This window comes from Microcebus murinus, chromosome 7, assembly GCF_040939455.1.
Source record: "Microcebus murinus isolate Inina chromosome 7, M.murinus_Inina_mat1.0, whole genome shotgun sequence".
In the NCBI taxonomy this organism is placed as follows: domain Eukaryota; kingdom Metazoa; phylum Chordata; class Mammalia; order Primates; family Cheirogaleidae; genus Microcebus; species Microcebus murinus.
The window spans coordinates 5,218,347-5,242,497 of NC_134110.1; the positions used below are offsets into that span (position 1 = coordinate 5,218,347).

Genomic DNA, 24,151 nt, shown 5'->3' on the forward strand with positions numbered 1-24,151 from the left:
GCGGGAGGTGAGGAAGGCGGGCTCCCGCTGCCTCTTCTCCGACTTGGCAGCTCCCCTGCGGGTCAAGTGTCGGCTTCCGGATCTGCCTTTCCGAAGCGCTCGGCTTTGTCCCGGGCCCGGGCCCCTGGGCCGTTGGGTTCGCATCCTGGCCAGGCTCTGATCGGCCACCGACGCTGGCCCAGGTGCCGGCCCTCCTTGGCGTCCGCGCCTGCCCTCCGCGGGCGAACCCGCTGCCCTCTCCGGGGAGTCGGCGAGGCCGGACCCTTCGGTGCTCGGGCTCCTGGACGCCGGGACCGAGTTTCCGGGGGGTGCCGCTCTTAGCCGCGCACCCACCGGAAATGCCTGTGTTGTGGCGGAAGAAGATGCTTTCTGGGAGCAGCTGGTGCTGAGCGAAGGGTGGCCGGCAAAGATGATTCAGGCGATTCTGGTTTTCAACAATCATGGGAAGCCGCGGCTGGTCCGCTTCTACCAGCATTTCGTGAGTTCGGCCCGGCTTCGCCATGCCCCTTCAGGGCGCCCGCGCCCGCTTCCCTGCCCCTTGGCCCTCTGCGCGCGCGGGCACCACATACCACCGCGGGCTCCTGCACGGTGCATGACCCTCACCTTACTTAACCGCTTTTCCTGGGCGCGGGCCGGTGCCCCCGCTCTCCCAGGACCCTTTCTGGACCTCAGCATTTCTGTGCCATTTTGTGACATTTTCCCTTGGGTCTCGGGCACCAGGTTTAAGCGACGGTGGGGAGTGTGCCTCGTTGAGAAATGGAATAATCGAAGCCACTGTCTTTAATGTTTTTGGCTGTTGACCAAAGTTTTGCGAGGAAGAAGAAACATTCAGGTTGAAGTTTTTGTTTTATCCAGAGGGTCTGGAAAAATTCTTTTTCGGAATTATTTTGTTTCATAGTTAGATGGGACATTCCAGGGATTGGATACCCTTCACCCTTTAGGGTTGAAGAAAGTTTAATGAAAGTGGGAAAATGGAGAGAAATTATAAATGCTGCCACGTGAGGCCTCAATAAGTGAATGATTTTGTGGATTTGAATTTTCCAAAAACCTTCCTCTGGTAAAACACAAACATCATTATTTGCCTTCTGCTCCCTAAGTTTTTATTTCTTCATGGCTAGTTTTGAAAATGTCACTTGGGGGACAAGTGAAACTGAAGAGGGAAAAGAGAGAAAATTTATATTCAGGGCCAGGCGAGGTGGCTCACGCCTGTAATCCTAGTTCTCTTGTGAGGCCAAGGCGGGAGGATCGCTCAAGGTCAGGAGTTAGAAACCAGCCTGAGCAAGAGCCAAGAGCGAGACCCTGTCTCTACTAAAAATAGAAAGAAATTAATTGGCCAACTAAAAATATATAGAAAAAAATTAGCCGGGCATGGTGGCACATGCCTGTAATCCCAGCTACACGGGAGGCTGAGGCAGAAGGATTGCTTGAGCCCAAGAGTTTGAGGTTGCTGTGAGCTAGGTTGACCCCAGGGCACCCTAGCCCAGGCAACAGAGTGAGACTGTCTCAAAAAAGAAAAGACCAAAAAACACATTCAGGCCTCAGCCTCCCCTTTTCTACTCTTGTATCTATTGACATTTTTTTTTCTAGGAAATTAAAAGAGTACAAACATTTTGGTTACATTTTATATCTTTGCCTCTCCTTATCGACAAGTTAATAAACCTTTTTCAGACTATTTTCTCTTTTGTCAAATGGAAATGAAAAGTGAATTTACCACTTCATAGGATTTTTAAAGCTTGCTTACATTTTATTAAGTAGGTATTTGCATTTGGGTGGGGGTGTGTGTGAATTCCACCCCAGCAGGTTTTTTTTAATAGGGTTATTGAGATACAGGTCACATACCATACAATTCACCTATTTTTTTTTTTTTTTTGAGATAGAGTCTTGCTTTGCTGCCCAGGCTAGAGTGAGTGCCTTGGCATCAGCCTAGCTCACAGCAACCTCAATCTCCTGGGCTCAAGCAATCCTACTGCCTCAGCCTCCAAGTGGCTGGGACTACAGGCATGCGCCACCATGCCTGGTTAATTTTTTCTCTATATATTAGTTGGCCAATTAATTTCTTTCTATTTATAGTAGAGCCGGGGTCTGGCTCTTGCTCAAGTTGGTTTCAAACTCCTGACCTCGAGCAATCCGCCCGCCTCGGCCTCCCAGAGTGCTAGGATTACAGGCTTGAGCCACTGCGCCCAGCCACAATTCACCTATTTAAAATGTACAATTCAGTGCTTTTTAATATGTTCTCAGAGATGTGCAACCATAACCACAATCAATTTTAGAACATTAAAAGAATGTTCACCCCAATTAGCAAACACTCCCTATTTCTCTACTAACACCCCCACCACTTAGCTACTTTCTGTCTCTAGATTTGCCTATTCTGGGCATTGCATATAAATAGAATCATAAAATACATGGTCTTTTGTATCTGTCTTTCACTTATGATAATGTTTTCAAGATGTGTCCATGTTGTAACATGTATCATTCTTTTTTATTGCTGAGTAATATGGATATACCACATTTTGATTATCTTTTCATCAGTTACTGTTTCTACTTTTTTTTTTTGAGACAGTGTTACTCCATCATCCAGGCTCAGGTGCAGTGGCCCAATCATAGCTCACTGCTGCCTCAAACTCCTGGGCTTAAGCCATCCTCCCATCTCAGCCTCCTGAGTAGCTGAGATATCAGGTGTAAGCCACCACTCTGGGCTTTTTGGCTCTTTTGAGTAATGCTGCTGTGAACATTCTTGTGCAGGTTTTTGTGTGGACATATTTTTTCATTTCTCTTGTTATATTCCTAGGAGTAGAATTGCTGGGTCGTATGATAATTCTGTAGTGAATATTTTGAAGAACTGCCAAACTATTTTCCAAGTGGCTGCACCATTTTACATTTATGGACATTTCAGCAATGTAAAAGGGTTCCAATTTCTTCCATCCCCACTAACATTTGTTATCTGTCTTTTTGATTAAATGCATATTAGTGTGTATAAAGTGGTATCTTGTTTTGCTTTCTATTTCCATAGTGACTAATGATGTTGTACCTCTTTTCATGTGCTTATTGTATACCTTTAGAGATCACAGGATTTTAATAAGACCCTCATGAGTTCATGAATGAAAGTACCTTGAAAACTGAAGAATACTAAAAAGATATGAGGGATTATTAAAATTGCTGAGGCATGTAAGCAATGGGTAGCTTACCTTTTTATTGAACTGGAAAGTAGGTAGCCTCACCATTTCATACCACTGCTGTCACTTCCCCCTAGAGTCAGATAAAAAGCTTTAGTTCTAAAGCTGTTTTTGTCAGTTTTAAAAAGTGCTGATGCTTAGTGTGTTTTGTATTTCACCTTACAGAGTTAATCCTTTACAGCATCCTGGCATCTGTGAGCTTTGTGTGTTCTTTAAATGGAAACCTGGAAAATAGTGATTGATTTACTTGAGTTTATAGTGACCAGTGATAAGCACATTTCCATTCATGTATTCAGTACTGAGAGCCATTCCTTACCCATGTTGGTTCAAAGTAATATCCCCACAATGACATTTTCCCTCTCTCTATTCCTTTTACATAAGTAACTATTTTAAACCTAAATGCAGTGCTTTAGAAAAAAAGGAGTTGAAATTACTTGAATCTATTTTCTGTCTCTTAGGGCAGTCCAACCTGAAGGTTTTCTTATGCTTTGTTTATCGAGACCAGTGGGATTGGTACCACCTGGGATCTTGTTAGAACTGCAAGCTCAGGACCTAATCCAGTCCTATTAAATCAGAATCATTTTAACAACATTACCAGCTGATTCATTGCACATTAAGGTTTGAGAAGCACTGGTCTAGAGCTTTTAATTACATTTTGTCTTAATGACTTCTTTATCTCCCATCATCGTTTTTTACCATACTTACTATGAAACTCATATGTATAAGTAGAAATCAAATGTAAGTTTTCAAGTGATTCATCAGACTTGATCTTTCTTATGTGTATAGTAAGTGAAAGAAGAAATTTTATCTGTATCTCTGAGATTGTTCCAAATTCTAATCTGTAAATAGAAGTTTTTCTATCCTAATAATATTTTGTTGGTAACACAGCATCTTGAATGTATTAATATCTATATTACCAATACAAAAGATGTCAGATTCAGTTTTTAAAAATATACACATGATTACATCTGACCTTCTTATAGTGTTAGACCTGTTAAGATTTATTATTTACCTGGCATAGATTTTTTGGAGGAAAACAAAATATTTTAGGATCAGACCTTCTAGTTATTCTTTGACTTTGTATGAGAGTTTATTGATTCTCCTTTCCTTGTTTAAATATCAGCTTATCTAGAGGACAGTAATGGTTAGTGACCTAGATATCTAAGTAAATATACCCTATCTTAATTCCTATAGCAAAGTCTTGTTCATTTTTCATAGATTCATTCTCTATTTTTTCTCATCATTTTTATCTTTTTTTGGAAATTAGCACTAAATGTTCACATCATTCCCAGCTTGGAAACACTTCTGTCCCTGTCCATCCCCTTTGATGGGATGTAGTTTTTCAGACTTGCCCACTGATTCACTTTATTTGTTTATTTTTGTTCCATAGCCAGAAGAAATTCAACAGCAGATTGTTCGAGAGACTTTCCATCTAGTCCTCAAGCGGGATGACAACATTTGTAACTTCTTGGAGGGTGGAAGGTAAACTGTCAGCTTCAGTTTTCTCCCCATATATGCATTTTTGGGCGGCCTTCATCATTATTGCTTCTCTGACAGTGTCAAGTGGGTGCCTGATGCAAGTTGAACTAGTCTTAGCATGATCTGCTCAGGGAGAGACCTGATTCTCTGTGGGAAGCCGCTGAATTATTGTGCTTCAGATATGAGTAATATCTGATGAGTAGTATCTAAATATCAATATTTAGATGTTGGGCCTTGGGAGAATAGGCAGCAGAAAATTTGAGGTAAGGTGGCTTTAGGTACCTATGCCAAACTTGGTTGCCATTCACTTGGTAGAAATGGCCTGCGTCTAGCATTTGGCTTTCCCCTTTCTATTGAGCCCTTTTTCATTTTTTGGCATAAGGTTGCTCTTTGATGTGTTTAATTAAGATACAGGCATCTATGGCCAGGTATGGTGGCTCACACCTGTAATCCTAGCACTTTGGGAGGCTGAAGCAGGAGGATTGCTTGAGGCCAGGAGTTCAAGATCAGCCTGGGCAACATAGGGAGACCTCATCTCTACCAAAAAAAATTTAAAATTTAGCTAAGCATGGTGGCTTGTGTCTGTTGTTCTGGCTACTCGGGAAGCTGAGGCAGGAGGATTCCTTGAGCCCAGGGGTTTGAAGTTGCAATAAGCTATGATCATGCCACTGGACTCGCCTGGGTGACACATAAGTCTAAGATATAAGCATTTAAATGTTTCCCATCTTCCACAGTTTGATTGGTGGCTCTGACTACAAACTGATTTACCGACACTATGCTACCCTCTACTTTGTATTTTGTGTGGATTCGTCAGAAAGTGAACTTGGGATCTTGGACCTCATCCAGGTACGTGTAGTCAGCTAATGATGGCAGCAACTTTAGAGAGCTGGCACAGGATTTTTGAGTAACCAACCTATAGATTCTTGCGTTAGTCTCCTTATTGATATTGGTGAAAATTGCCAGATGTCCACCAGATGGTGCTCTGGGAAAGCTCCTGAGCTGTCCTCTCAGAGCTTTTGGATTTATTGGTTTCTACCCAGCCTTTGCACTGCCCTTGGTTTTCATGTCTTGAATTTTTTTTCAACTATTAAGTCAAATGACATTTAAAAATTTATACTTTTTTTATTTTCACTTATAACTCTGGCCTAAAGCAAAGAAACTTGATGTTTTAGTAAGTCTATGCAACCTTGATGTAAGTAAACATGAATTTTGTTAGGCTCTTTGAAAATTAGAAGTTGTACAAGATTGTTTTCCTATTTTCATAGAAACTGAGATGTGTAGGCTGGGCGTGGTGGCCCACGCCTGTAATCCTAGCCCTCTGGGAGGCCGAGGCAGGCGGATTGCTTGAGGTCAGGAGTTCAAAACCAGCCTGAGCAAGAGCAAGACCCCGTCTCTACTATAAATAGAAAGAAATTAATTGGCAAACTAAAATATATATAGAAAAAATTAGCCGGGCATGGTGGTGCATGCCTGTAGTCCCAGCTACTCGGGAGGCTGAGGCAGTAGGATTGCTTGAGCCCAGGAGTTTGAGGTTGCTGTGAGCTAGGCTGATGCCAAGGCACTCACTCTAGCCTGGGCAACAAAGTGAGACTCTGTCCCCAAAAAAAAAAAAAAAGAAAGAAATTGAGATGTGTAAAGACTCTTGCTTGGGAACCATTCATTTAATACAATTCCTTCATTTATCCATGAGATTTTTAGGTGGGCTTTTTTAAATGAGTTGAATAAGCCCCATAGGTAGAAAGTACTCAGATAGAAGCTTACGTTGAAAACTTAATTGACAACAGTTGTGGAAAAGAAAATTCTCTAGCTATAAAATGTAAACTTTACATGCTTACAATTATATTTATTTTGTTAAGGTAAAATTAAAGAAGCTAATTTAATATACCTAGGAACAAATAAATGGAAATTTTGAATATATATTTTTATTTTTAATTCACCAGACTCTTATAAAAAGTGATGTTCTACATGGACATAGCGACTTTTAAATTTTATTTATTTATTTATTTTATGTGTTTATACCCATTCACATTTGGAAAATTATTAAGATAATTAATTAAAAATTTAATATCATGTTCACTTATACATAAAAGTCTGAATAAACAAATGATGAAAACATCTAATAAAAGATTCATTTCTGAGATTTTTCTTTAGGTTTTCTTTTTTATATATATATTTTTTTATTTCCATAGATTTAGGGATACAAGTAGGTTTTGGTTACATGGATGAATTGTATAGCGGTGATGTCTGGGTTTTTAGTTTACATTGCACCCAGTAGATGATTTTTCGTCCCTCATTCCCTTCTCTCTCTCCTGCAGAAGGCAGGAGACTCAGAAGCAGTCTCCATTGTCCGTTGTACCACTCTGTATGCCCCTGCATACCTATAGCATAGCTCCCGCTTATAAGTGAGAACATCTGAGATAATTTTTAAATGCTTACTTAACACTTGAGTCAGATTGGACATTGAAAGTTAGCATAGCATAATAGAAAAAGCACAAGATCTAACATCAGAAAACCTGGGTTTGAGTCATGGATCCACTGTCTGAAAATAGAAATATTAGATTGTAGAATTCAAATGTGAGATGTACCTTATAGTATTGTAGACTACAGCAAGCTGTAGAAATGTGCATATAATAAGAATATATTTGAAAATGAAAATATAGTGATAATGTATCTTAAAAATTGGGATGCATGTATTAAAGGAAATAGACTTTAGAGATTCATATTAACAAGACAAAAAGGGATACCAAACTTTATAATTTAATGGACATTTATTAAATAGTGTGCATTGGATTTGGGAAGATCAGAGAAGTAAAATGTAAAAATAATAGGAACTAAAAGGTTTGAGCTTTGAAAATACAATAAAAATCAATAAGTAATTGGCATAATTGATAAAAGATAAAAGTCAGAAATAGAAACCATGGTTTTTAAGAGACAATATGCAGAGTTATATTATCAATGTATTTGAAATAGCTGACTATAACAATAAATGCCCAAAGAGATCAACAAAAAAGCAATGAAATAATCTAGTATTAGGATGAAATAAGAAATGTTTCAAAAAAAGAAAGAAAGAAAGAGAAAAGAACTGACTCCCTAATGGGCTCATAATAGAATTAAAAAAAAAAAGTTGAAGTATGGCTGGGCACAGTGGCTTACCACCTGTAATCCCAGTGCTTTGGGAGGCCAAGGCAAGAGGATCGCTTGAGGCAAGGAATTTGAGACTACCCTGGGTGACATAGGGAGATTCCCCCTACCTCCCCAATCTCTGCAAAAAACAAAACAAACAAAAATTAGCTGGGTGTAGTGGCCCACACCTATAACCCCAGCTACTCAGGAGGCTTATGCTAGAGGATTGGAGGATTACTTGATCCCAGGAGTCACCAGTTGCAGTAAGCTGTTATTGGGCCACTGCACCCTAGCCTGGGTGGCAGAGCAAGGCCCTGTCTCAAAAAAAGAAAAAAAAGATGTCGAAGTACAATAGAGAATATCTAGTATCTTTCTTTCTCTATCTCTTCTGTGTGTTTGGATGTTTTTGATCCACAAAAATACTAGATATTCTTTTTAGCCCTAAGATTCTCTATCAGGAATACTGCATACTAGAAAAATTATGCATTGCGTTCAAGTAGTACTTATCTCAAGAATGCAAGTCAGTTTAACAAAGAAAAATTTTTACAGTCTATTATAGCAGTAAGAAAAACTAATATAATTTTATCATTAGAGAAGTGATTATCCTTTATATTACATTAAGTTATTTTTTAAACTTAGAACAAAAAAATCATACTTTTTAATTGTATTCTATGGGATAAATTGATTATCATCCAGAAACTCAACTCTAAAAACAGAAAATGTTACTGGAATATTGCATATTAGTATCCAGTAGTCAATTGCACCAAGAAGTCATGAGACCCAGCTCTTTTTTGGACTCACCTGTTAATAAGCAGTGTGCCCTTAAAGAAATCATTTAAGCTTTAAAGGTTTTTGTTTTGCATTTTGTTGCATTTTGGCTCTTCTGTGTGTTTGGACGTTTTTGATCTACAAAGATACTAGATATTCTTTTTAGTCTTAAAATTCTTTCTTTATCAGGAATACTGCATACTAGAAGAATTATTCGTTGTGTTCCAATAGTATTTATCCCAAGAATGCAAGTCTGTTTAACAAATAAAAATTTTTACTGTCTGTTATAGCGGTAAGAAAAATTAACATAATTTTATCAGTGGTTGCTTAGAGAAGTGATAATCCAAATTATATTCCTGATAAATACTCTTAAATTGGAATAAGAAGCATTTATATTTGATTAACAATATATATTTATTTAGTGTAAGCTCTTTATTTTTTGTAGAAATAATACATTTTGGGCTGGGCGCAGTGGCTCACGCCTGTAATCCTAGCACTCTGGGAGGCCAAGGCGAAGGATCGCTCAAGGTCAGGAGTTCGAAACCAGTCTGAGCAAGAGCGACACCCCGTCTTTACTGAAAATAGAAACAAATTAATTGGCCAACTAAAAATATATAGAGATAGCCGGGCATGGTGGCACATGCCTGTAATCCCAGCTACTCGGGAAGCTGAGGCAGAAGGATTGCCTGAGCCCAGGAGTTTGAGGTTGCTGTGAGCTAGGCTGACACCATGGCACTCCAGCCAGGGCAAAAGAGTGAGACTCTGTCTTAGAAAAAAAAAATAATAATAATAATAATACATTTTTGGCCAGGTGTGGTGGCTCACGGCCTGTAATCCTAGCTTTCTAGAAGGCTGAGGTAGGAGGATCACTTGAGCTTAGGAGTTCAACCGAAATTTTTCTATTTTCTAAAAATAGAAAAATTAGCCAGCAGTGGTAGTGCAGGCCTGTAGTCCCAGCTACTCGGGAGGCTGAGGCAGGAAAATCGCTTGAGCCCAGGAGGTTGAGGTTGCTGTGATCTATGATGATGCCACTGCACTCTAGTCAGGTGACAGAGTGAGACTACGTATCAAAAGAAAGAAAGAAAAATAATACATTTCTGTGGCTCAGAATTCAAAAGGCATATCTCTTATCCAAAATGCTTGGGACCAGAAGTGTTTTGGATTTTGGACTTTTTCAGATTTTGGTATATTTGCATTATACTTATTTTAAATCTGAAAGTTCAAAATTCAAAATTCTCCATGGGCATTTCCTTTGAGCATGGTGTTTTAAATTTTTGGGTTGGGATTCTCATCTTGTACAGTGAAAAATATCTTCCTTTCTCTTTTCCTTGAAGAATCAATTTTAGTTTTTCATTTTTCTTTTCTTTTTTTTTTTTAAATAGAGATGGGGACTCGCTCTTGCTCAGGCTGGTCTTGAATTCCTGAGCTCAAACGATCCACCCGCCTCTATCCACCTGCCTTGGCTTCCCAGAGAGCTAGGATTACAGGCGTGAGCCACCACACCTGGCCAGAACCAATTTTAGTTTTAAAATCAAGAGCTAGAGCCATTATTATCTTGGGAGAAATCTATAGGCATTCATGAAAATTGTGGTATCTCTTATCATTTACTCTGATTTCAACAAACATTTGTAATAAGTGATACAAAAAGAAATGAAGAAGTAACATAGTCAAGGAAGAGAGAGAAATAAGTTATCACAATAAAGTGGTCTGATTATATACCTAGAAAATATTTTTTAAAAATTTTCAGTAATAGGCCAGGCTTGGTAGCTCACACCTATAATCATTGCACTGTGGAAAGCCACAGCAGAAGGATTGCTTGAGGCAGTCTGAGCAAGAGTGAGACCCTGTCTCTACAAAAAATAGAAAAATTAGCCAGGCATGGTGGTGTGGGCCTGTAGTCCCAGCTACTTTGGAGGCTGAATCAGGAGGATCGCTGGAGCCCAGGAGTTGGAGGCTACAGTGAGCTATGACGACGCCACTGCACTCTAGTCCAGGCAATAGAGCAAGACCCTATCTCAGTCAATCAATCAATAAATAAATAAGTGATGAATGGATGGTATGAGCAGAATATGAGATAAATCCATCAAAATTAAATTTCCTATTTCTGTGAAAACAGCTAAAAATTGATAATTAAAGAAATCTCATTTATAGTAGTGATAAGGGATAGTGTTTGGAAATTAACTTAGTATGGAATACTTGGCATTGATTCCAATAATACTGTAAAATCTTAAAAGAAAAACATAGGGCCCACGGTGGCTCATGCCTGTAATCCTAGCACTCTGGGAGGCCCAGGTGGGAGGATCACTCAAGGTCAGGAGTTCGAAACCAGTCTGAGCAAGAGGGAGACCCTGTCTCTATTAAAAATAGAAAGAAATGAATTGACCAATTAAAAATATATAGAAAAAATTAGCCAGTCATGGTGGTACATGCCTGTAGTCTCAGCTACTCGGGAGGCTGAGGCAGAAGGATTGATTGAGCCCAGGAGTTTGAGGTTGCTGTGAGCTAGGCTGACGCCATGGCACTCTAGCCCGGGCAACAGAGTGAGACTGTCTCAAAAAAGGAAAAACATAAAGGAATACTTGGAACAAATGGAGCTATAAGGTTTCCCCTTGTTGAGAAGAGTCTAGCAAAGATGACAGTAGTTTTAGAGATAGTAATCAATACATCAGATGGGAAACCAAGTATAATATCATTAGCATATCTGTAAAGGCAGAATTTATTAGGACAAATGAGTGGTCAAGAAATGCAAAAGTAGGCCGGGCGCGGTGGCTCACGCCTGTAATCCTAGCACTCTGGGAGGCCGAGGCGGGTGGATTGCTGGAGGTCAGGAGTTGGAAACAAGCCTGAGCAAGAGCGAGACCCATCTCTACTATAAATAGGAAGAAATTAATTGGCCAACTATATAGAAAAAATTAGCCAGGCGTGGTGGCGCATGCCTGTAGTCCCAGCTACTGGGGAGTCTGAGGCAGAAGGATTGCTTGAGCCCAGGAGTTTGAGGTTGCTGTGAGCTAGGCTGATGCCATGGCACTCTAGCCCCAGCAACAGAGTAAGACTCTGTCTCAAAAAAAAAAAAAATGTGCCTATTTCCCTATAACCTCACTGACTTTTGAATATGAAGAATATTTTCATGTTTGCCAATCTGATGGGTAAAAAAATGGATATTCATTGTTTTCTCTAGAGCTTCCCTGAATATTAATGAGGTTGCATATATTTTTGTGTTTACTGGCCATTGGTAGTTGGAAATATCTAACCACAGCATTTGTGCACTTGGCAAATGGCTCATTTGTTTCAATCGTTTGTCAGTGTTGGTTTTTTTCCCAACTTTATGGGCACTAATCTTTTTTTTTGTGATATTTTTTGCATATATTTTCTCCTACTCCATTGGTCTCTTAATTTTACATCTGCTGATCTTTTGCTTATAGCTTACAAGGTATATAAATGTTCTCCATAGTTTTGCCATTGCTTTTTTGTCTGTGTGATAAAACCATTTTTATTATCATCACCACCCAGCTTATTTGTGTTGGATTATGTACCAAATGGCCAGATCTTCTAAAGAACATCTACATAATGTTTCTTTCATGTTTCGAGAGATGAAAGTAACTGTATAAAGTTAAATACAAAAGTACACAAGATAACAGAAACAAATAATCCACATATGAGATTTTATCCTTCCTGTAGTTTTTATATGTTTACAAAATAGAATTCATGGACTAAAAAATATTATCTTTCTATGGTCCTTTGAAGTTTAATGGAAGTCAGTTTAATGTGATTACAACACTAACCCCTGTATCACTGATCAGATATTTATGAAAAAATCTTACTTTTCAATAAGTTAAAAAGTTAGGCCAGGTGTGGTGGCTCATGCCTGTAATCCTAGCACTCTGGGAGGCTGGGGCAGGAGGATCGTTTTGAGTTCAGGAGTTTAAGACCAGCCTGAGCAAGAGCAAGACCCCCTCTCTACTAAAAATAGAAAAGTTAGCTGGGTATTGTGGCATGCACCTGTAGTCCTAGCTACTTGGAGGCTAAGGCAGGAGGATCACTTGAGCCTAGGAGTTTGAGGTTGCAATGAGCTATGATGATGCCACTGCACTCTATGCAGGCCAATAGAGTGAGGCACTGTCTCAGAAAAATAAAAATTAATTAAAGTCAAGGCAAATGAATATAGAGTTTTACAAGTTTTACAAGATGAAAAGAGTTATGGACATGGATGGTAGTGATGGTTGTACAACATTATGAGTGTATTGAATTCCACTGAATTGTGTACTTAAAAATGATTAAGATGGTAAATCTAATGTGAATTTTACCATAATAAAAAAATTGAGAGGAAAAAATTCAGTGCAACACCCATACAAGCTAGAACACTAGCTGTTTGGTGAACAAGGACCTGACATTGGAACAAGAAGTCCATAAGGTCCCAAACTTCAAAAGTATGATCTTTTTAAAACTGCATCCATTTCTTACATTGAAGATGTAAAACCCAATCCTGCTCCTCTTTGTGTGTGGGTTTTTGGTCTTGCCATTTCATATTTAGAATCTAGATTTCTAAATACAGTACTTCTTCATGTTTTTTCAAAGTGTTGAATAATTTTCTTTATCAACTGAGCTACATCCAGCTTTATCTTCACTTTTATTTTTTTGAGACAGAGTCTCACACTGTCACCCCAGCTGGAGTATAGGAGAGTCATCATAGCTCACTGCAGCCTGCAGCCTCAAACTCCTGGACTCAAGTGATCTTTCTACCTCAGCTTCCTGGGTAGCTGGGACTACAGGTGCATGCCATGATGCCCAGCTAATTTTCTACCTTTTTTCTAGTAGAAATGGGGTCTTGCTCTTACTCAGGCTGGTCTTGAAGTCTTGAACTCAAGCAATCCTCCCACCTCTACCTCCCAGAGTGCTAGGATTACAGGTGTGAGCCACTGCGGCCAGCCCAATTTCACTCTTAAGACCCACTAATTTCTTATATAGAACATTTTGGTCCTTGTTTTCAATTTATCACATTTCAGCACACTGAAATATGGATGTGCCCTGTCTTTCTTGCCTTGCCTTGTTTTCTCTTGTACACAGATTTCCAGCTGCTATATCATAATAGATAGCTAGGCGCAGCTACTATGGTCTCTGCCAAACCTTAGCTTGCTGGGCTCCCATTTGAGCTGCCATAGCTATCTGAGAAGAGAAGCTCCAGTAACTGCAGCTATTTCTTTTTTTTTTTTTTCCCAACCATTTCTTTTTTTTTTTTTTTTTTTAAGCTTTTTTTAGGAGTGAACATTTCTTTTTTCTTGCTGTTGTAATTTCTTTGCCCTTTCCAATCTGCTAGCTAAAGCTTCCTGTGCATCCATTGCTCTCAAGAGAGGTAGACTGGAACTCTGGCTTAAACTTCTACATAGTTTTTCAATATTATTCTTTCTACCTTGACTTCTACTCTTTGTACTACTTCTGGCCTATGTCTTGATCTTTTTTTTTTTTCTCCTTCTATTTTTAGTAGAAATGGGGTCTTGCCCTTGCTCAGGCTGATCTCGAACTCCTGACCTCAAGCAATACTCCTGCTTTAACCTCCCAGAGTGTTAGGATTACAGGTGTGAGCCACCACACCCGTCCCAAGTCTCTTGATCTTGAATGGAAGCAAGATCTGATCTGTAGTTTTCTTTTTCTGTTTCAAGATTGTGAGTTTTTCCTTCTCTCTGCTTTTAGATTTAGACGTCTTCCGCTCCCTGGTTCTACTGTGATGATGTCTTTCACAAGACCTTTATCTACATCTTTAGCGACTTCTGCTTCTTGATATCTTTCATTCTTTGCATTTGTGTCTGTCCTCACCATTTTCAGATGAATTTCATCTCTGTCTTCCTTTATCAGAAGAATGTTCTCTGTCATTATATTCCTCAAATGTGCATTTCTTGGAGGATTTGTTTGTAGATTCGTATTCTTGTCATGAAGAAGGCTTATTATTACATTTTCCCTTCTGAGTCTGCAACGTCTTTGGTTCGTTCTCTGCCCGTTAGTGTGTTCTTTGCTTCTGCTCCAGCTTTTGTCCTTCATTATCTGACTTCTGTTTTCTTTCTCTTGACCTTGATCACAATCTTGAATAACAACTTTTTTTTTTTTTTTAATAACAACATTTTAAGGCTTTAGGAAAAACAGATATATGTGACTGTTCTCTTTTCGTACCTCTATGGGCTAGTCCATTGTGTTCTGGACTGATGCCACGGCACTCTACCCTGGGCAACAAAGTGAGACTCTTGTCTCCAAAAAAAGAAAGAAAAAGAAATGGACACCATACAAAGAAAGGAAAACAGTAAAAGAACAAACAAAAAATCCTATGCTTAAGCCACAGAGAAATAAGAAAAAAACACTCACAAAACAAAATGATTTCTTAGAAACTAAAAACCTGAGAGAAAATGGAAACAAACAAAATCCCATCTGAAGAGTGAAACCCTGTTAATAAATAAAGAAAAGAAATAGGCTAGGTACAGTGGCTCACGCCTGTAATTGTAGCACTCTGGGAGGCTGAGTTGGGAGGATTGCTTGAGCTCAGGAGTTTGAGACCAGTGTGAGCAAGAGCGAGACCCTGTCTCTACTAAAAAATAGAAAGTAGCTGGACAACTAAAAACATACAGAAAAAATTAGCCAGGCATGGCGGCACATGCCTTTAGTCCCACCTATTCAGGAGGCTGAAGCAGTAGAATTGCTTGAGCCCAGGAGTTTGAGGTGCTGTGAGCTGGGCTGATGCCACAGCATTCTAGCCTGGGCAACAGAGTGAGACCCTGTCTCAAAGAAAAACAAAACCACCTCAGCTTGCATATTGGAAGATCAAGTTAAATGACTCTCTCAGAGTGAGAAGAGATGGAAAATGGGGGCAAAAATAAGAAAGAGGTTCACTCCTTGAATATAAGCAGCTTCAAAAAGATTGATTAGGAATGTGGAAGGGAAGAAATTCTCAACAAAATAATTTGAAAAAATTTCCCAGAACTGAAGGACTTGCGCCACAGGAGTATAAGGTCTCACCAAATACCCGGCACAGTGATTGAAAATAGACCCATATTTAACTATGTTATCCTTACAGTGAAATATTCTCTCGCTGTTAAAAATGTAAAGATTTCTGATTAGCACTGTTATGAAATTATTGTATGTTTTTTGGCATATGTTTGTATTTCTGTAAGATATGTATCTAGGGGTAGAACTGCTGAGTCAGAGTATTGATACATAATGTCAAATATAATAGTTTTCCAAACTGGTTGGTATCTAGCAGAATACTGTGCACTGGTTACCAATCCCAGGGGAGGAATCCAAACACTTTCTGCCCATGACATCTTCGTATAAGAGTCACCGTGGAAAACACAAGATGGCAGTCAAGCACTGGGAGGAACGATGATTTACTTACCTAGAGAAGAAACAGAAGAAGATCCATTCCAATAATGTGCGTCACTTCCTCATGGATAGTGTGTCTGTTTCCCCCACCACTACCACAGGGCAGTTTGCCTTTGCACACCCATCTTGTGCCACAGGGGAAGAATGTGCACAGTTCCTGTCATTTGTGGGCCTCAAGTAAGACCTGTTTTGTGCAGCACTGAACAACTGATGACATTGTGACAATGAGATCATTGAAATGAGGTCACTCTCTGAGGGAGAAATCAAGAAGTTAGCTGGATGTGGTGGCGCACGTCTGTAGTTCCAGCTACTGGGGAGGCTGAACTGGGAGGATCACTTGAGTCCAGGAGTTTGAGGCTGCAGTTCCCTATAATTGTGCCATTGCTTTCCAGTCTGGGCAACATAGCAAGACCCCTGTCTCTTAAAAAGAAAAAGTTAAGGACAGGTATCTAGATGGTAGTTATGTGGTATGTTCATTCTGAAAATTCATTAAGCTGTGCTATTATTGTTTGTACGCTTTTTTATAAATGTGTAAATTAAGTTGATTCATGGAAAGGTGTTTTGAAGTTAATGTTAACTGAAATTAACAAGACATAACTGTTAACACTAATAATGAAAAATTTTTTGTACCTGTGTACATTGTGACTTGGGGAAAGGACATAGTATTGTAAGTAGTTGTATTTTGTTAATGTTTTATATAAATTTGCATCTTATAAAGGGGGAAAGAGCCATATGTGTTTGCTGGTTGTGTTGCTATACTAAAAACAAGGTTTTCCTGTCCTAGATTGTCCCCTCTCAGTTGGGATGAGTAGGGTGATTAGGTAATGCTGGGATAAAAGGTAGGGCTTTGTGGGGGGCAGTTATAAGGTAAATAGACTCATGACTGCCCCTTTACCTTCAAATGTGAACTGATGAACTGTGAATATGTTCCTGTTTCTCTTATCTATTTCTCCTTGTTTCTTAGGTTTTTGTGGAGACTCTGGATAAGTGTTTCGAAAATGTGTGTGAATTGGATTTGATCTTCCATATGGATAAGGTACATTCTCTCCCAAACCAGGGTTCCTGGAAAACTAAGAACCTAGGGCATCTCTAGCCACCTCCACACCTTCATGTTCTTTCTTTTGTTTTTTTACTATGAGGTAGTCCTACAACCTATTTATTTAATAATTTAAATTTAATATTTTGGGTTTTCTTTTTCCCCGCTAAGATCTATTAACAGTTTTAACATGCATAGGATTAATATGGGGCCTATATCATGGTTCATCTATTTACAGACAGACTTCTTGGTATAGGACAGTGATGTCACTGGCTACCTGACCAAAGGTGAGATAATAGTCTTATGTTGATTATACAATATATACCTGTGCCTAGGTCTGTTTCCTAGGCACAGACCAGTGACAGTAAAGCTTTGAAATAATCATAACACAGGGACTTTGACATAGCTAGTAAAATTTATGTTAATATCTTTCCTAAAGAATAATACAGTGATGAAGACATATGTAACATAATTCGAGGCCAGGCAATACTCTGTAGGAAAGCAGACTATCAGAGGCAGAATTAAAGTAGTCCCAAGTCCGTGTTCTTAGATTCGTTTTGCTAGCGTAACTATGACATGGCCTGTGTCTTCATACAATATCAAACATGGGAGCTAGCAAGCAAGGAAATAGGAACTTCCGCATTTATTTTGTACAACTGGACACATGCTGTCCCCAGTGCTGTTTACTGGTGGAGGCTGGTGTGTCCTAAGTTTACTTGGTCCTGGTTTTCCTTCAACTGATTATTCACTATGATCCGTGACACTTGGAGGGAGGTAGGATTTTTAGGAACTACTACTAATTACTGAGCTGTGACCCTTTGTTAATCAGTTTTCATCCTGACGAGGCAGGAGATTTTAGATCTGTTGGTAGCATTCCCAACCGGAGGACTTTCTTATTGTAGGATCTTCAGTCTCAGTTGACTACCAAGGTTTGCAGATGCCACATTACAGGCTCATGCAGTGAGAGCATTCTTAAGTTTGGACGTTGGAATGAAGCAAAGTTTTCTCACTCACCACCTGGCTTGGCTCTGTGGCTCCATCGGCAGCCTGGTGCAGGAGAATCATGGAACCCTGTTCCTTCTTTAGATACCTGACTTGGGACTCCTTGGCGGCCTCACAAGGCTTCAGGCACTCACCGATGCTGCTGAGTCACCCTTTCATGTGAGAGGGTCTTGGAAACTTCAGAGATTGCTCAGCGCCCTTTTGCAAGCACTTAGAGATGTTTTATGCTTGTCAGTTATTAAGGGTGCTGCTACCTTGTAATTTCTGTCAAGGATAGCCATAGTTCAAGTCTAGTTCCCTTTTGTACTTGGTGGAGAAAGAGGGTAGTACTAGTGTTATTAAAGAAACTTGAAAACATGAAAGGAATGCTCCTCTCCCCCAGTGCTCTCTTTTTATCAGGCAGCTGTGAGAGAAGGCTTACCAGTGAAGAGATAGGCAAAGTGCTTGGACAGCAGGCAATCTGTATTCGAACGCCAGCTGTTTATAGACGTTATCTGGAAACGCCAGCTGCCCAGCACCTGAAAACTTGGGCCCTGTGCCCTGGAAGAGACCTGGAAGAGACAGTTACAGGTCCTGTAGGAAGTTGTGTTTGGGTACAGCCCCTCTCACTAGGAGAAGGGGGAGCCCCCCTCCCAGTCCAAGCTAGTTCATTGTCTAAGCAACCCAGAGTATGCTTCCAGGGTGACTTTCAGAATCACAATGTACATCGTTTTGTGTCTTACCTTCTTTGCTTGGTGTTATTGTAAGAATCATCCATTTTTGTGCATGTAGCCTAAGGTTGTTTAATTTCATTGCTGCTTAACACTCTATTGTGTGCATGTACCAGCATTTATTTATCCGTTCCGTGACTAATGGATTCGGATTGTTTTGAGTTTGGGGCCATTATGAAACACACTGCCATGAATATTCTTGAAAATGTATGCCACTGTATATTTCTGTACATCTCTCTGGGAACATCTGTTTCTCTTAGTAGTGGTATTGCTAGGTCACAGATGGGCCCTCTAGGAAAGAGAAGAAGGGGAAGCCTTCCTGAGGTTATGAAGATATTATTCTATATATATATTTTTTTGAGATAGAGTCTCACTTTGTTGCCCAGGCTAAAGTGAGTGCCGTGGCGTCAGCCTAGCTCACAGCAACCTCAATCTCCTGGGCTCAAGCAATCCTACTGCCTCAGCCTCCCAAGTAGCTGGCACTACAGGCATGCACCACCATGCCCAGCTAATTTTTTGTATATATATTTTTAGTTGGTCAATTAATTTCTTTCTATTTTTGGTAGAGACGGGGTCTCGCTCAGGCTGGTTTCGAACTCCTGACCTGGAGCAATCCGCCCACCTTGGCCTCCCAGAGTGCTAGGATTACAGGCATGAGCAACCGCGACTGGCCAATATTATTCTATATTATTTTCTAAAAGCTTCAAGTCTGTAACTCACCTGGAGTATGTATATCTTTTATGGTATGGTCCAGTTTCACTTTTTTCCCCAGTATAGATACTCAAGGTCTCTAGCACCATTTATTGAAAAGATCTTTTCTTTACTGTTCTTTAGCACCACCTTCGTCATAAATTAAGAATCCATGGGTCTGTTTCTATACTCTGTCCTCTTTTTGTAGTTTTCCACACCACACTCTCTTAATTACGACAGTATTTTTTTTTTTTTTTTTTAGAGACAGGGTCTTGCTCTGTCACCCAGGCTGGACTGCAGTGGTACAGTCATAGCTCACTGCACCCTTGAGCTCCAGGGCTCCAGCGGTCCCCTGGTCTCAGCCTTCTGAGTATCTAGAACTATAGGTGTGTGTGACCACGCCTGCTAATTTAAAAACATGTTTTTGTAGAGGTAGAGTCTGATTATGTTGTCCAGGCTGTTCTCAAATTCCTAGTCTCAAGCCATCTTCCTGCCTCAGCCTCCCAAGGTGCTAGGATTACAGGTGTGAGCCAGTGCACCCAGCCATATAATACTTTCTTAAGCGGGAGGGGGGAGGGGGGCGGGTATATACATACATAATGAGTGAGATGTGCACCATCTGGGGGATGGTCATGATGGAGACTCAGACTTTTGGGGGGAGGGGGGGGAATGGGCATTTATTGAAACCTTAAAATCTGTATCCCCATAATATACCAAAATAAAAAAAAATAAAAAAAATAAAAATAATTTCTTAAGGATTTTTATAACTTTTGGAGAGAAAATCCCACCCACTTTCTTCTTTAATAGTAGCTTTGTTGTTCTTGTTCCTTTCTATTTTGGTACACAATTTAGAGTCAGCTTAAAAATTACTCATACTATACACACATAAGTCTGTTGAGATTTTGATTGGCATTTCATCAAATCTATAGAACATCTGGAGAGAATTTACATTTTTACAATATCTAGTTTTATCCATAGTATGGTATATCTCTCCATTTCTTTAGGTCTTCTTTGAGATTTCTCAATGAACATCTATAATTTTTTTCCCATAGAGATTTTATATATATTTGTTTATTGCTGCTATATAGAAATCACTTTATTTCTGTATATTAATGTTAAAACCAGAGATTGTATTAAACTCTTGTTGATTTTGATATTCTGTTGATGTTTTCCCCATTTCTTTCTAACTCTGGTACCTTTTATGTCTTTTTCTTGCCTTACTCTGCTGACAGTAACCTCCAGTGTTGTATTCAATAGAAGTGGTGACAATGGGCATCTGGTCTTGTTCCTGGTTTCAAAGGGAGCTTTCGTCCTGTCACCATGAAGTAAAATATTTGCTATAGGTTTTTTTGGTAAATATTATTTATGAAATTAAGGAAGTTCCTTCCCTTCTCTTCCTAGTGGCCAAAGGTTTTTAATCATGAAAGGATGTTAAAAGGTATCAAAAGCTTTTTTTCCATCTCATGAGGTAATCTTGATTTTTTTTTTTTTTTTTTTTTGCCTCATCCTTCTAAGGTTGCCTTTTAGACATCTGTGAGGAAGCCTGCTAGAGCAGTAAAATAATTCTAGTTCTAGCTATTTTATTGCACGGGCCCTTTAAAAGGAAATAAAAGGCCATAAAAATGTTGTTCTTTCTCATATATCTTATCTTTGAATAAGCTCCATAAAGTATTTTGCTACCATTGCAAATTTCTCCTGTAGTTATAAAACTGTTTATTTTTGTTGTTCACATGGTATTAAGGAAATGACTGGTTCATATCTCCTGAGTTTTTGACAAACAATGATGCAAGGAGTTAGAATCCTACCCTACTCATCTTTAAAATGTCTAAAGGTGTCTTCCAGACTCTCAAGAGAGTTGGAACATATCTGCCTGGGTCTGAGCCCGAGAAAACCTCCTTATTATGGAATTTACAATCTCTGCTATGTATAGGCTGCTCAAATGGGAAAATGCTGAGGGTTCAAAATTGAACTGGTGAGCACTAAGATGAAAGGATCATAAATAGAAATAATGAATTATATTTGTCAAATGTCCCTTCTGGGAACAGAGCTTGTGATAACAAAGCTCGTTAACGTCCTCCACACCCTAGTGACGTTGAAGCAGGTGTTCTCATTGCTGGTCTCCAGGAATGGAGGGAAGAGTGAGGTCGGACACAGATTTTTGTGTCTTTTTAATAATGAAGAAGAAGCTGTTTGGGCCTGGAAGAATAAGACATTTTGTTTGTGTTTTGTTTTTGTAAAAGGTGCTTGTTAAGATAGCTGACCATCCCCGGCTACCTCTGTTTTTCTGTCTGGATGTGCCTAAGGGAGAAGAGGGGAGCCAAGGCCAGCCTTGTGTCCTATCACATCCCTACCGCTTCTCTGTTGATGCTTGATAGGTAAAGATTTTATGGCAGGCCGGGCGCGGTGGCTCATGCCTGTAATCCTAGCACTCTGGAAGGCCGAGGCGGGCAGATTGCTCAAGGTGAGGAGTTCAAAACCAGCCTGAGCAAGAGTGAGACCCTGTCTCTACTAAAAATAGAAAGAAATTATTTGGCCAACTAAAAATATATAGAAAAAAATTAGCTGGGCATGGTGGCACATGCCTGTAGTCCCAGCTACTAGGGAGGCTGAGGCAGTAGGATTGCTTGAGCCCAGGAGTTTGAGGTTGCTGTGAGCTAGGCTGATGCCATGGCACTCTAGCCCGGGCAATAGAGTGAGACTCTAACTCAAAAAAAATTTTATGGCAGATTTTTTTTTTTTTTTTTGGCTTAAGCAATAAGGAAATTTGTTATCTCACATACAAAAAGGCCAACTGTAGGTCAGAGTTAAAGGGTGATTGAGACAACAGTTTAATAATGTCTTCAAAGACCCAGATACAGTTGTCTTCCTTTATCTGCAGTTTCAGTTACCCACAGTCAACCATGGTCCAAAAATATTAAATGGGAAATGCCCAAATAAGCAATTCTTAGGTTTTAAATTGTATACTGTTCTGGGTAACGTGATGAAATGTTACTGTGTCCTTCTCTGTGATGAGAATCATCCCCTCGTCCAGTGTGTCCACACTATACACTTCCTTTAGTCACTGAGAAGCCGTCTCAGTTATCGGGTCTACCTTGGTATTACAGTGCTTGTGTTAAGTAACCTTTTTTTACTTCTTAATGGCCCCTAAGTACAAGAATAGTGTTGCTGGCATATTGTTTTACTTTTTTTTGAGACAGAGTCTCACTCTGTTGCCCAGGCTAGAGTGCCATGGCCTCAGCCTAGCTCACAGCAACCTCGAACTCCTGGGCTCAAGTGATTCTCCTGCCTCAGCCTCCCAAGTAGCTGAGACTACAGGCATTTGCCACCACGCCTGGCTAATTTTTTTGTTTCTATTTTTAGTTGCCTAGCCAAGAGAGAGACAGGGTCTCCCTCTTGTTTAGGCTGGTCTCAAACTCCTGAGCTCAAGCAATCCTCCTGCCTTGGCCTCCCAGAGTGCTAGGATTACTGGTGTGAGCCACTGTGCCCAGCCAATGCTGGCATCTTGTTATAACTGTTCTATTTTATTCATAGTTTTTAATCTCTTCCTGTGCCTAATTTCTAAATTAAATTCATCTTAGGTATGTATATAGAGGAAGAACCGTAGTATATAATAGGGTTCGGTACCATCCACAATTTCAGACATTCGCTGGGGGTTTTGGAACATGTCCTCCACAGATGGGGGGGTTCTACTGTATTTTCCATCTGTTATCTTCAGTTCTTAGTGTTGGCTACATAATATCTTTCAGAGGTCAGGTTCTTAATTCCTTCAGAACAACTGACGGAGACCAGCAATAATGATTTCTTAAATTTTTAAGATTGCTATACTTTGTTAAAAAAAAAGGAAAAGAAAAGCTAAGATTGCTATAAACTACACTTAATATCTGCTACAATACACACTTTCACTTTCCTTACTTGACTTTGCACTGCTTCAGTGCACAATCTCATTGATTGCCTGCTACCTGAAATTATGGAGAACCTCTTTGGTATGTTTATTCATTCCTTATTACTGGTTAAGAAAATTAGGACATTTGAAGCAAGACTTGTCAGTAAAAAAAAAATAAATAAAAGAATTAAAATTTTAAAAAAAGAAAATTAGGGTAATAGTGTACACAAAACAGCAAAATTTAACTTTTAGAACTGTTTGATATCCAGCCTTTTCAATGAAACCTAGAATTTGTCAAAGTTATAGCAGCAGTAAGTGAAGCTTATTACCACTAGTATTACTTGGAGGTATTGCAGATAAAACAAATTGTATATTGCTTTGGTTGCTCATTTGTAGGTGACCTAAAAAGGCTGGGATTGAGATTCGATTCTACTATTCTTCCTATTATCCCTTGTATTGCAGAAGTCGATTGTCTACTCTGAGATAAGAAGCAGAATTTCTTGATCCCTAACTGAGAACCCTTTGCCAGACTTAATTTTTGTCAATCAAGGTAGGCTAAGTAGATAATACATTACTCCAAAATCCCAGTCGCTTATAACAGCAAGGTGCATTTCTTACTTACATGACATGGCCATTGTGTTGTCTCTCTCACTGTAGTTACTCAGGGGTCCAGGCTGATGGAAATCCTCCTCAACATGTGCTTCCACCTGTGTGCTTGTGTATTGGCTCTTAAAGTGACACATCCCATTAAACTCATATTTTGGTGGTCAAAATAAGTCACATGCCCATACCTGAGGGCCTAGGGAAGTACAATCCTACCATGTGCCTAGGAGGGAGCAGAACCCGAATTAGTTTTGAATATTACTAATTACTACTATAGTTTTTCATTTATTTTCTTAGAGTAAAAGCTGACATTTGATTTAGT

The 24,151-nt window shown here is 39.6% G+C and overlaps 1 protein-coding gene across 1 annotated transcript in view; it reads left to right on the forward strand.

Annotated features, from left to right (window-relative positions):
- The first annotated feature begins 207 nt into the window (after positions 1 to 207).
- The window catches only part of AP3S2 (adaptor related protein complex 3 subunit sigma 2), a 49,997-nt gene continuing 26,053 nt past the window's right edge, over positions 208 to 24,151 (forward strand). The window contains exons 1-4 of the mRNA XM_076004751.1: positions 208 to 478; positions 4,564 to 4,655; positions 5,387 to 5,498; positions 16,870 to 16,941. Coding sequence (XP_075860866.1) covers positions 410 to 478; positions 4,564 to 4,655; positions 5,387 to 5,498; positions 16,870 to 16,941 — 345 coding nt within the window. The 5' untranslated portion in view covers positions 208 to 409. The remainder of the gene's footprint in view (positions 479 to 4,563; positions 4,656 to 5,386; positions 5,499 to 16,869; positions 16,942 to 24,151) is intronic.